Raw genomic sequence first — 14,209 nt, 5'->3', positions numbered from 1 at the left:
CACTCACTGTCCTTTAGGGAGATCTGGAGATCTGGAGTCTCAGCACAGTGATGGTGAAACTGAGTTGCCTCAATGGAGGAAGCAGCAATCATTAAGTCTTCCTTTTCTCTACCCAAGCACCTATTTTTACAAAACTCTTAGAAAAGCTTATCTCCAAGATCTCTATTGCTCTGTTAAATCTGGCTGCATGTTGCCAGCAATTTCCAAAGCTGCTATTAAGGAACTGCTACATAGTACAATTGTGTAAAATGATTTCCTTAGAAAGCTGGGATAACAAGAGCTGATGGCTAAGGAGTGAACCTCAAAAATCAAATCCACAGATCTGAAGAAGATGGGATCAGATGAGCTCACATTTCTGAGCTCATTTCAATTTGCCTGTTGCCCCAGTAGACATTTTCACATCTGTAGCTCTTTATATCTTGAAGTTGGCCCTTCCCACTAGACTTGGATTTTGTTTATTTTTTAAAAAGCAAGAGTAGATTAGATCCTTCAGTCCAAGGTGTAGGCACTGCAGAAAACCACCAGGTTACCAAAACACCACAAACTAGGCAAATCTGCCTGGATGATGCTGGCTGGGTGAAGAGATGCCCCAACATGTCACCCGACACAAAGATCCAGGAAAGGACACGCACTAAAGCATACCTACAGCATAGGTTGGAAAGATTCCTACTATCCAGTGTTGATCTGCAGGAAGGGAAAAAAAGGCAGAAAGGCTCTTGACCTCCCCAGTGGAAAGGTGGTGGGGTGAAATAAATAAAGGATTTTACTGGCCAGAGCAAAGGCCTTGTTAGAATCAGTCAGTGGTAGTGCAGCCTGAGGGGTAACCCATGAAAGCTACAAGCTCAAGCATTTTGCTCTGAAAAGAAAGGTTAGACTGGGGGCAGGAGTCAGAGGGAGTGCCTGGGTCAAGGGAAGGTTTAAGATGTGTTTGGATTTAATTCATCTTACAAAGAAACTATTTCCTGCTATTGAAGATAACTCCCTCCTGAACCCACCTGCCCACACACAGGCTGCAGGCATCCAGAAACCCAGCTGGAAGTGAAATGATGTGAGCAGTGTTTCCTCACGAGAAGGGCAATGGGTTAGGATGCCATTCCTTCCCACAGCTACTGGACTGGACTGCTACTGCTATGTGAGTCTGTCCTTTGGGACCTCAAAGTTATAGGTCCCGACTTTGCAGCAAGGAGATCAGAATCTGGTCTGTGAAGGCCAAGATAAGAGCAAAGTAAACACCGAAATTTTCCTTAGAGACCAACAAAACAGGTAACTCTGTGGGCCCCCCCAGCCCCCCCAATCAAATTAAATGTGCATCTTTTATGAGGATTAGCAAGAGAAACAAAATGCAGTGGCACTGAAAAAAGGAACTGCTTTCTCACAACTCCTCATTAAACTCCATTTTATGTTTTACCTCCACATAGTTTCCTTAGAAATTTTACCATCCTGAAAAAGTTCAGAATTCAAAGAAAATCCTTTCCAACGTTGAAGGCCCCAATGTGACTCCAAAACATTAATTCTTTGTACCACCCAGGAGCAAACATATTTCCTGAACTAACCAAAATGTAGAATATTTAGGTTAAAAAAAAACCCAACCAAAAACAAAAAACCAACACAAAAAATCCCACATGGAGTCTGACTGGCTTAACTCAATAACTTTTTACTGAAGTGGCTGCTGCCAAATGTACACGCACACTTCCCTTAGCAAGTGGTATTCTCCCTTAACCCTTTGGGCACACTTGTTCCTGCTATTTTTGGGGAAGTTTTTTCTGACAGCAGTGCTGCCTCTCTTCCTCATCTCCCTAAGCACAAAGCAAATCACTTTATTTCTGTGATCCTCTACAAACATCAAGAAGAAAGAGCTCCAGTGTGTAAACTCATGCTGCCATTCTGCAATTCTGACTTGCATGAATTAATCCATTAATGTTGTCAAAAAGAAAGCAACTCAGTCTGAGAGCAAAGGCGAGGCAGTGACCACTTCCAGAATTCCCAACACAACTATATCATCTTTCCAGCCCCACTTCCAGAAATCTTGAGTTTTTCCTTACTGCACTCCTTACTGGTCTTTCAAAACTAGAGGAAACTGTCCATTCCTGATAGCAATGAAGTTCATCACTAGCAGAGCAAAGTACAGAGAACTTGTACATTGCATCAGCCAGTGTAGTAAAAAACCCCCAGAACCCTGCCCCACAAAGACATTAAGAGCTTTTGATCATCAGCTTGTTAGGTAGTACAGGATTTCCCTAATTCTCATCTATAATTTTTTGCTTATATGAATTCTCAGTAGTGTGAAAGTGAAAGCTGCAACAGATGCTGCCTCAGATCAAGGGTTCACCTCTGTGTGTACCTGGAGTCCCACAGCAGGAAAACCTGTTCATAAAAGAATCCTTTTATAATGGAAATCAGTAGGCAAATTAAATGAAAGGGTAGTTTACATCTCTCTTCAAATTGTTAATAATCTTTGTGATTATCATAAACAAATAGCTGCTAGGAAGAGCCCAGTCAGAACTGACCTTGCTTTTAGGACATGGAGGACATTGATTAAATGAGCTATCAAAGTTACTTCCATTCTTATTTTCCACACTTTGTGGCTCTTTGGCTGCAGGTCTTGCCGCTCCTAAAAGCCCACAAGAGTGTGTAGCGTGAGGGTTTTCTCAGCTAAATCAAATCTAGGGTAAATCAGTGACAGAACTGTTTCCTGGCCTCACGTCCTACCCAGCAAGCAGTAGGGTGATGTGTGGCTGGATAACGTGGCTCTGGTTCAATTCCCACATACTCCTCAGCTGTGTCACAGGGAGTCACTCCTGCAGGGTGAAATGTCCTGTGAGCTACTGCTGTATTCTCAGGTGGAACCTCTGTATTTTCCTCACCTGTCTGTTGGCTTCAATGTACAGCCCAAGGGTATTCACTCGGTAGCACAGCCCCTCCTTCATGATGTGGACGTAGCAGCGCACTTTTCCTTCATGGAGAGTTTCATTCATATCTCCTCTATGATCATTCCAACAAGAGTTATCTGGAGCAGGTTTCAGCAAGCTATTATCTTCCTTTATGAAACTATAAATGTCTGGAGAACACACACATGCATGAAGTTAGACAGGATTTAATGAAATACCTTCTGAAGAGAAATACTATTAAAATACTGTTGGTGAAGGGAAATCTTCACCTCACCTCATCTCCATGGCTAGATACTCAGCAATCATTAACAGATTTTATCACATGTAGTGAGTAAGTGCTTATTTTTATTCTGCAGGTGTGAATTAAGGAATCAGGACACATGCAATGTTTTGCCCAAGGTCACACAAGGAGACAACAGAAATTCTAGAAATAAAAATCCAGAATCTGAGATCCTGTCCAGTTTCCAGTACAGGGTGGTTAAGGATTAGTCTGTTGTCCTTCTCAATTTTAGAAACTCCCTCCTAAAATTACATTTTCAACAATGAATCTAACTTTTTTCCAGAAAAAAAAAAACAAAACAACAAACTAGAGCCCCTAGCTGATTTGCTAATGGTTTACACCAAAATAAAGGAGGACAAAAAAAAAATGTACATAGTACACAATACTGTTTGTAAAAGAAATATACTAGAATATTTGCTTTGGGGAAAAAAGCTTCTTCTGCTGAGGAAAAAAAGGTGAATCTCTAAAACAGCATTTCAGGCTACTCCATAACTCAGCTGTAGCATATCGGCTTTAAAACTTCCATAAACCCAAATCTTTGATATTGTACTGACCTAGGGATGCTTGCTCTTTTTTCTTCTGGTCCTCTTCTTTGTTGTCCAATCCTTGCTGCAATGATGGAGGAGAAGAAAACTGTTTCCTAACCAGATGTGGAATCAGTTCACTCCGGAGAGATGTGATTGTCCTGGGGAATGAGACACATGAAGTCTGTGAATGCTAAAACTTATGTCTTCAATTTCGTTGCATAACATCATCACACATTTTGCACTCATTCATGAAGATGAATCAAAATGGCAAGACCTTAAGACAAAGTCCACTAGTCACCTGCTTCCTTAATGCATTAAAATATAAAGGAATAGTCAAAATGAGGAAAAAGCTTCATTTTCAGAACTATGTCTCCCATATTTTAACACAGGTGACTATAATTTAATATGTCATTATCCTACAATTCACACTTGTGTGCAGATGGAATGCAGAAAGTACCAACATCGTAATGACAAAAACTGAAGTCACTTTATATGGCTTAAAAATGGCATCAATTGACTGGAAAAGGGAGAATAAAGCACCCACAGAGGGAAAACCTAAGCAGCTCCTTTTCTTTGTGATAAAAATATGGAAATGCTCAAGGATATGTGAAATATCAGATCACTAAATTAAATTTTTTATGATGCATTATTGATATTCCTGCTCAAATGACAGATCCAGAACATTTTAAAGACTCAGTCCTTTAACAAGAGAAATTAGGACATTTCAGTTTAGGTCCCAAGACTTCCACGTTCTTTAGATGCTCCAATACAAAACATATAAATGAACAGAAAGCTTCCAGAGGCTTCAGCTGGCAATACACCCATCTTCCCCTTATACAGAATTCAACTTTTCTTGTATTCATTTTGATAGCCCAGTAATAGGAGATGGGGAAATCAGGAGGGGTTTTATCCCAAACCACCTATGCCTTAAACAAGGGTCCCAATCACTAGATTATCCCTACTCTTGCATTGATTTATACATTGCAATGAATCAACAAAAAACTCTCCCAAAAGACAAATATCAATGTAGAAAGCCTGTTGTACAATGGAATTATAACCCTGCAAATTTAATTTGGACTATGAGAAGAAAATTTTATTTTTCAATAAAGTATTTGGGGAAAAACCCCAAATCAACAGTTTTTACAGTTGGAGTGCAGTCTTAAAATAGCTTTATTGTTGTTGTTTCATTATTTTAACAATCTCCATTTAGTTACTGAATTGTGGATTATTTAAAGTAGTACTTGGGAAAATCATGCGGAAAATGAACTCAAACTTGGCATGCATAAGAGGAAGTGCTAAACTTCAGAAGAAGGGTTGGAGAACTAACACAGTGAGTTTGGCTAGAGGAACTCAACAAATAACAACCCACAAAGAAAGAGGAGTTGTTTAGAATGGAAGACAGCAAAATTAGGAACTAACTAAGAGATTAAATAACGAAAGGCAAGTACTAGAATGAGTACAGTAGAAATTATTTTGGTTGGCAAAATCTCTAGCAAAGGGGAATCTTACACAGTTCAAACTTTAAGACCAGCTCAAAGCCCACCCAGGCCCCTGTTCAGGTCAATGATAGTGAAATAGACCTAAGGACCAAAACAGTCTTTCCTGTCTCTAGCTCTGAAGGGAAGATTCAGATGCGATTGCCAGTTCAGCCCTATGAACAAATACAGTGTGCTTCTTTTTCTTGACAAACTTTTCCTTCAGCCCTCAGTGCAGGTTGTGTCACATCCTCTGTCCTGCAGCCCACCTCTGAAATTTTGCTTTTATGTTTTATTACAGACGAGAAAAAGCTCTAGTCTTTAGCCTTTCCTCCTGCTCAAAAATAAGATTATAATCACCTTCAGATAGCTGTATTTCAGGAACTAACAAGGTGAAACACTTCATTCCCTAATCACCGAATTTCTGCCTGCTAACCACTTACAGGCGCGCTCAGCCGCGGCCGCGCCGGCCCCGCGCTCCCACACACGTGGGGCTGTGCAGATGGGCAGTTTACTAGCTCACAATGTTTGCCTGCAGCTGTGCCATTCAGCAATGATTTCCTGCTTGGGTTTTATACTGCATCCAAAACCGACAATCCTCTGTTTCCCTCAGAGGCTGGCTATGGCATTTATAAGATATATTACCTATAAAATACCCAAGTATTTGGCAGTCTTAAATAGTCTGATGCAGAGGACAACACAACACGGTAGGAAATGAAAGCAGTGGAAAGGGGAAAAGACAAAGTTTTGCAGTTTTGCCTGGTTTTTGATGGTTTAATCTTTCTTGGCCAAACTCCTGAAGCTTTCCTGCAATTCTCTGAAGTGCTAGCCACATTCCTTTGCCAAAGGTGGAGCAAATCTCTGGGTCATCCATAAGATGTGGCTCAGAAACACATCCTTCTTACTGGAAAAGGAAAACCAGGAAGGTTTGCCTCTGCTTGCTGTTGAAGCAATTTATATGCAACATTAAAGGAATTTGCCTTTGGAAAGTAGTAAAAATACACAGTAAGGCCCTCTGTGAGAAAGATTTGGGAATTTTTTGCAACAGATCTTGCAAAATAAGACATAGGAAGTGATAGCATGAGACTATTATCTGACTGTCAACAGTGGGAGAAACCAAACATCTAGCTGGAACTAGGAAAGGAATTGAAATAAAAGGAAATGCAAGGGACTGAAGACCTTTCATCAAAAAATTAGCAGGAGTTTTGAAGAACCAACTAGTCTGTAACCTAGTGACAGAAGAAGACAAACCCAAAAGGTTTCTGGTCTAGTGTATTTAAAATTCTTACAATCAAATCCCAAACTTCACGTGCCTATATTAAGAAGAAATAAACAAAAGACTCTGTAAGCTGAAGAAAGCATCTTTTTAAATTCTCTTCAGGTTTTAAAACTTGGAGCCCCCTGGTTTCTAAAGCTTGTTGTTTTCGTTAGCACCAGAAGTGAAAATGAAATATGCACTGAGATCCACAGAAGGAAAAATCTGCTACAACCAGGAGAAAGAAAGTAAAAGGGTGAGTGGAAGGAGAGGAGGGCACACAAAATTTTGGCAGAAATCCAATTCTAAGCCAAGGTGAAGTGAGCATGCTCTTGACACCTCAGAGCAAACTCCAGACGGTAGAGAGCATAAACATGAACCTGCCTTTGAGAAACATTTGCCAAAATAAATATGTTTTCATAAAATCTAGCCCAAGTGACAGGCCCTTTTTCATGACTTTTCATTCCTTAAACTTTGATTTTTGAAGTTCCATCTGTCTGTTTCCACCTCAACAGAAAGTAGCAGGATTTTAATGAAACCACCAAAGATGGAAAGTGCTCTTAGATGTCTTTTTGTAAATGAAGAGAGTGGGACACACTAATCCCTGAAGGACCTGATGTGGTTCTAGTATCCAGAGAACAAGAGTTGGCAGCAATTTTGAAAGAGGCTGATACTGATCACATTTTAAACATGCAAAAAGAAGTATCATCCCTGGCATGTAATCTGCCATTCATGCAGCAGGTCACAGCCACAGGGGATGTTGGCAAAAGATGGTGCATAAATGGGGGAAATGAAGACAACTGGACAGTTGAAATCCATGGTGCAAGTGCAAGAAAAAAAGTGGGAATTCAAGTGAAGATGAAATAGTTAAATATCAAAAGAACCTCCTGGAAAATTCAATATTAAATGTACCTAAGAGCTTAGAGCACACATCAGTTACTTGCAGTCAGCTATGTGGATTGCAGACTCAGACTCGCACAATATAAATGTAGAATATTCAAGGTTAATTTTATTTAAAACCTAAAACATTAAGGGACAAAAATGGCTACTTGGTCAGACGACTGTTATTTTACAAAGTACTGTTATTACCAGCAAGACATGATTACACCTTTAGAATCCCTTTATCCCTGGCCCCTGTGCACTCTCTGTATTCCCAGTGTGTCTAGGATTTTTTACATTTCATGACAGGCACAGATAAGGTTCATGCTAAATTGGAAGTTTTACTTGTGAAAGAACATTGGGTGAAAACACCCTAGGTCAATAAGCTTAATATTTAAATACAGCTATGCAGAGTGTTTCAGAGACTTTTAACCATAAATAAACTTAAAACAGTCTACAACATGGCAGAATTAAGTTTGCATCTATATATGTTATATTATATTACATTACATTATGACCCACAGAGGGCCAACTTTTACTTGTTGCTGAAAAGCAACTGCCTCTGGGATGAAGCTTATTGAAACTTCAGCAAGAAATGAAGAACAATGTAGCCAACTGAAACACAAGAGTTTTGGGGGGAAAAAACTCATACTGTCCCCTTAAAAAAAGACAAAAAAGGATTTCACAATTATGCTTTAAAGGGCTGTGATTTCTGTTCTCAGATATATGTACTGCCGGAGACTGCCCTAAGACATGGTAAATAATGGTTCTGACCAATGATGATAAGGAAAGGAATCTCATGAAGTATTTTACAGTAATAAAAGAGTCTATTTGCATCTAAGTTTGGGTGACCTTGCACAAGTCTAGGTAACTGTAGGTGCTGTTTGGCTTGATCCACAGCAGGAACCAGAGCATCCACAGCTTCTGCTTCCTGCAGCTAATTCTCACCAGCTTCAGACACCCTGAACACAGCTGTCAGTTCCATTTACCGGCTGTCATTCATTTTCATTTTCCATGTTTAATGTTAAACACCATAAAAGAGTATTAATGAGTATTAGCATTCTAATATCCTCCCTGTTTTATTAATCTGTGATGAAGCATGAAATCTACTGTTGCTGTCAGCACCCACCTGTGAAATCTGCTGCTACCCACCATGGGTAGCTGCAGGGGACTTCCCTTGCTATCACTGTCAGCACAATCAGCTACATCTACAGATGCAGATAGTGTTTGTGATTCCCCACTACAAACAAGCAGATCATTAGCCCTTTCATACCTATTGTATCCCTTGATTTTTTTAAAACAGGCAAATGTTAGCTCTTGCACAGCTACGCAAGTGTACACTGGGTTGGGTTCTGATCTTAGCTCCATGGCCTTCAACAAAGATTCTTCAGATCACATCAAAAGAACATGAGGCTGTATTTGAGACTGGTGCTCATAATTAATGTTAGAAATGTATACATAAATACAACTAAACAAATCCTAAGGCAACTTACAGTTTTGGCCAGAAAGGAGTTGCATGTTTATACAGAACAATAAAGATGTAAGGAAAAGGGAGGGAAGAAAAAAAAAAAGGAGGGTGTGTTGGAAGAAAAAGAAAAGTTAATTCTGAACCCTGTAGGTACATAGTTCATGGTTCTCATCGTTTAAAGGATAAAGCCAAATAACATTTTAAAATTCCATGTAAGCTGGGAGCTCTCTTGTTGAATCTCAACGTTATTTTCTCCTGATCCTTTGATGGAGATTAAAAATTTCCATGTGAATACAAAGAAAGAAACAACAGTTACTCTGAGATTTTTTTCCCTGAGCATTTAATGCTCTAAACTAGAGCAGCTAGCCACCATTCCCATCTCCTCCCCCCTCCTTCAAGAAAAAAAAGTCAACTCACTTTGAAGAAAAGACAAAACAGACAAAACAGGGTCAGGGCAAGGGGGATTAGGGAAATGATATTTATATCATGGACCAAATTAAAATGTCAATGCAAGAGGCAGGCAAACAGCCCATGCCACATATATACACCAGGCATGTTTCCTCAAGGAAACAGGAAAGAGATTTGAAAAGAGTTAATGCAGTCCTGAGTTAATACCACCTGCCTCAGACTCAACACCACTTAAAAGACAGTGTTTGGGTCCATTTCCCACAACGCCGTTTCAACAAGCACAATGGAAAATGGAATTACAGGACTTTTCCCCTTCTTCTCACTGATTCATTACTAAAAATGCTGGAATTTCTGAGACATGCTAAGAATGTGGGGAAAGCAGAGAAGGACTACATACAAAAGGAAAAAAACTCAAGTGATAAATCTCTAGGGTGAGCTACATCTCTGCAGAAGTCTAATTCTGCCCTTACACCTTGCAATAATCCTTTTGCCTTTGTTTGGTATAACCAAGACCAATTATAATAAAGAAAAACTCCAAAGTAACCAGGCAAGCCAATAAATTACCAGGCAATTAATTGTGCCTAATTCAATAACCTGCAGCACTCGTCACAGCATTAAACATCTGTTATATCTCGCTGTGTTCTATTTCTCCCATTCTACTCTCAAAATCTGGACCACAAAAAGAGCAAATACATTTCTCACACCCTGCCATATTTTCATATTAATTGTCAGTGTCTCTTATTTTTGAAGTTAAAAGCCTAGGGAGAAGACAAGGAAACTTTGAGTAATGTTCTACTAAAAGGTAATTCCACATGAATGCATTTGTGCTTCATTTGTCTTTCCATACTATTTTCTAACTAAAACCTTCAAGCCTGACAGCAACATACTCCCAAAGCTCACAAGAACGTGCATGACTCATTCAAAAGCCATTACACAGCAAGCCAGTAAAACTGCACAGCTTTGCAGGCTCAAGTTTATGAATGACTTCCCAAAACTGCAGAATCACCACCAAAACCCCACATTCTGGATGATGGAGGGAAAGCAGAAGACACGCAAGTGACAGTCACAGGCACCATAACACGGAGAGAAACCAGATCAAAGTATGAAAGGGATGGTATGGATGCAAACCACATAAAAGCTGTTCTCAAGTTCCACCAAGTCTGGATGCAGTTAAAGGAGCAGGGATCTAACTTCCACTTCTGCCAAAAAGCCCTTTGGGAAACAAGGCAGCTTTCTGAAAAATTGACCACAGAAATTAAAACTCCTCAATTACATACTCAAATCCTTTGAAAGCGTGTGCACACTCAGCTCAGGTCATCTAAGCAACCTTAACTCTGCCCACTTGCCAAACAGCCAGCAACACCCCACAGCTCCCAACTAACACAGCTTTTGCACAGGAATGCCAGCAAGTTTAGACATTTTTAGAACTTCTCTCTGACCAAAAGTCTCAGAGGCCGTCGGAGGCCACCCAGGGTGTTTGGCAGGTTGTACACGCTGCTGAGGAATGGATCTCATTCATTCCCAGACAGCATCCCATTCTTCTCAAACAAGCGCACCTGCAACAAATGGGATTCCTTGCCAGAACTCATCTTTCCCGTTTCTCTCCCACCTCCGCCTTTGCAGCCATCTGTGTCTGAGTTACCAACTTTTTTCTAAGTGCCTTTGAAATTAGGCTCCTTTTCTGAAAAAGAAACAGGCATTCTGACAATTTGCCTAAACAAACACACACGGATATGATGCATTTGATAAGGCTGACATGTATCCATAAACCGATGAGTTATGTAAACTTAAGGTGCATAATTATGTATTTAGATAAATTGATTGAAATACTTCAGACTTGTATAAAATGTGTAAGTGCCAGAAAATACAGACATGGTTGTAGCTTCACATGGGCAACCTCTTCTACCCCACTCCACTGGTATTGCATTACAGGCACTGGAGATGCCCATATGACTTTGCTCTTTCTCCATGCAGATACTGTGTTTGGTGGTCTGCAATCAAGCAGACCTATCCTCAGTTTGACTAATTTCTCTCAGCAGTCTGGGAAATAAACTGGAAGCTCTGATGTGCAATTCAATCCTGCTTCCACCTATACAAGTACCATTTCTATACCCTTCTCCCCAGCAATCACTCTACCTTAACTCCTATCCTCTATACTCATTGCTAATCCTTGCTCCCCCGGTCCCTGTAGGACAACTTTTCTGTTCTTTTTACCATGCTGTTTGTAAGATGATCTTCTGTCTGTGATAAGATTGAACTTTTTTTTTGTCTTCACTTTAGCCTTTCTTGAAGAACTTTGAAAGCTTTTTGGCCAACGAAGTCCATCTCCTCTTTTTCACAAGACAGCTTTTATTCATAATATTCTTTCCAGGTGGTATTAATCCATAAAAGTTTCGTGTCAAATGCTGTGGGAGCTACAGTTCATCTCTGCATCTTTGATTTAGGGGGAATATCACTCCTTCTCTCCATTCAGCTCTTGGACTTCAAAACCAGTAGCTTAACTAGACAGCATCCAGCATTTCCCACAGACTATTTCAAATGTTATAGGTTTTTTAAATTATTTTTCAGTTTTTTTCACTTTAAGTAAAGAAATTCACAGTTGCTCCTCTTTGATTCAAGATTGTTTGAAGATCAACTCTTACCTCATGCTCTAGGGTCCTTATCACACTCAAAATGGAACTCAGAGTACCATTACTGATTGAATGACGGATCACTAACTTAAGAAAGACATTTCTTAGCTACTCTATTCATGTGTGTGTGCCCTATCATCACTGGTAGCATTTACTGTCCCATCTATAGGCAGGAATTTAGAAGTCTCCCGCAACAACAATTCAATGCAATAATAAAGTCAGCAACAGTGTTACAGACATATTTATGATTGTTCATATTTCATTTGCCTTGCTAAGGCACAATGAAATTTAACATTGAACTAACACCTAGAATAAAAAAAAAAACTGTAAGAAAAAGCAAAATACTAGGAAGACAATAATTGTTTTCTCTCTTAACCCAAAATACAACCTGTCAGTAAAAGGGGACTCAGCATTTCAAACGGATGTATCAGTGACTGAGGTGCTGTGGAAGAAGAGACATTTAGAAGCAAAACAGAGAGAGACAGAAAAGAAAACATTATCTTGAAAATAGAACATTCAGATCATCTGAATGAAGAATACAAGGGAATGATGTTTTTCACTGCAAGAGACACATATATGATATCATAGTATAAGGACTGTATCTTCACAGGGAGATGCCCAGCAGGGCAAGATAATAACTTTACCCAAAGTATTATTTTACATGCAAGAAGTGCTGGGTACAGAAAATGTGCTGCATTGATAAAGGAATATTTAGGGTGATACTGCCCAAGTGGCAATGATTTGAGAAGAAAAAAATCGATGGGAAAAAAGCACACAAAGATGGGTAAACGAATTACTTCTCGGCTCCAAAATCACACCTTGTGTGAAGACAAAAGTCAACTTGACTGAAGGTTACCCAAGGAAACTGAAACTGCATCAAACAGTGGAAAAATAGTTAACCATTTTTAACGTTTATTATCAGATCAGAACAAGCCCAGCTGAGGCCACCAAGAGGGCCAAGAGCACATGACACAGGAGGAGAAGCTGGGGGAGCTGGGTTTGTTCAGCCTGGAGAAGAGAGGGCTGTGGGGGAATCTGATTATGATTTTCCACTGCCACAAGTGAAGTGACAGAAGTGACAGAAGACAGAGTCTTCCAAGAGGTGCACAGTGAGAGAGCAAGAGGCAACAGATGCAAGCTGCAACAAGGGAAATTCCAGTTGGGACATAAAGAAAATAACTTTTCAGTGAGTGGTACAGTCCTGGGACAAGGCCCAGTTTCCATCCTTAGAGATTTTCAAAACTCAACTGCAAAAAAAAACCCCTGAGCAACACAAGAGTTAGACTTGAGCAGGAGGCTGGACTAGATCTTGCTAGACATTCCTCCCCAATCTAAATATTTCTATGATTCTATAATTGAATGACATCTTTCATGCCCTTCCTATATTTACTTTTTTTACAGAATCCAAAGGGTCATAATATGATGCTGTAAGTCACAGTAAGAGAACAAAAGTGACACATTTTAACATTTACCTTAGAAAAAATTTGCATTAGGAGCAGCATTAGTTCCAATGCAGCATATCCAAAGATACGTCTACTCCCAGGTAGTCTGCCAACAGGAAAAGGAATTGTATTTCTTACAGAAGGCATTTGCTGAAAATCATAATGTGTTTAAAAGTAGTCTGCATCATTAGGGCTTTTCCCCCTGAGGTTTCAGGAGTAAGCTTGATTGGTACCACGGAAAGATGATAGCAGCAATGATACCCTGGAGGATGAGGACATCAACAAATTTTAAATCCTGGCATTTCTAGTAAGGAGCAGGGAAAGCTCCAACAGCTGGATATGTTTGACAAGGAAAGGAAATGGGGAAGATGAATTGCCATTTCACATTGTAATAGATTAAATGCACTAAGGAGGAGCCTGGGTTGGGTTGATTGCGGGGTGGGTTTCCCCCTTTTTCTCTTCCTTGTTTGAAAAGCTACAATCTATTTGCCCTGACTTCACACAGTATACTTCCTGTAGGAGCTATTTGTTTATTTATCCGTTTTAATCACAAGGAAAGTATTCATTATAAAATCTCTCTTTACAGAAAAGGAGAAACCTTCCAGCCACACGGCTGACACATGTTAACTTGCAGGTATTCACAGAGCAGGTTCTGTTTTAAGCCATCTTTCAGGCAGCCACACAAAGACCACCAAAGCTGGGTGTTCAGCTCTGCCAGACCTCCCCCAGCCAGCAGCCCTTGCCAGGAAACACAGGTGACAGCCTGAATGATAAAAAGGCATTTAGAGGGGAAAAAGAAAAAATGCACTGGTTTAGTCTGGGCAGCACCTTAATATAAACCTGCAGGGGCCTTTGTGTACAGCAGAGCACACAGCCATCCAAGCAGCAGCTCCAGAGACAGTCACTCACACCTCCAGTTTCCAAAGATCTCACACTGCCCTGCCCTTTATCGAGGGA

At 40.1% G+C, this 14,209-nt stretch overlaps 1 protein-coding gene across 1 annotated transcript in view; it reads right to left on the bottom strand.

Annotated features, from left to right (window-relative positions):
- EIF2B3 (eukaryotic translation initiation factor 2B subunit gamma) overlaps positions 1–14,209 on the bottom strand; it is a 103,970-nt gene that overhangs the window by 26,408 nt on the left and 63,353 nt on the right. Inside the window, exons 6-7 of the mRNA XM_059853942.1 lie at positions 3,723–3,853; positions 2,865–3,058 (exon numbers count right to left, since the gene is read on the bottom strand). Coding sequence (XP_059709925.1) covers positions 2,865–3,058; positions 3,723–3,853 — 325 coding nt within the window. The remainder of the gene's footprint in view (positions 1–2,864; positions 3,059–3,722; positions 3,854–14,209) is intronic.

The sequence above is a fragment of the Haemorhous mexicanus genome, chromosome 9, assembly GCF_027477595.1.
Source record: "Haemorhous mexicanus isolate bHaeMex1 chromosome 9, bHaeMex1.pri, whole genome shotgun sequence".
NCBI lineage: Eukaryota > Metazoa > Chordata > Aves > Passeriformes > Fringillidae > Haemorhous > Haemorhous mexicanus.
Note: the sequence above shows the minus strand (reverse complement) of the source record. Positions and strands in the feature narration are given on the sequence as shown.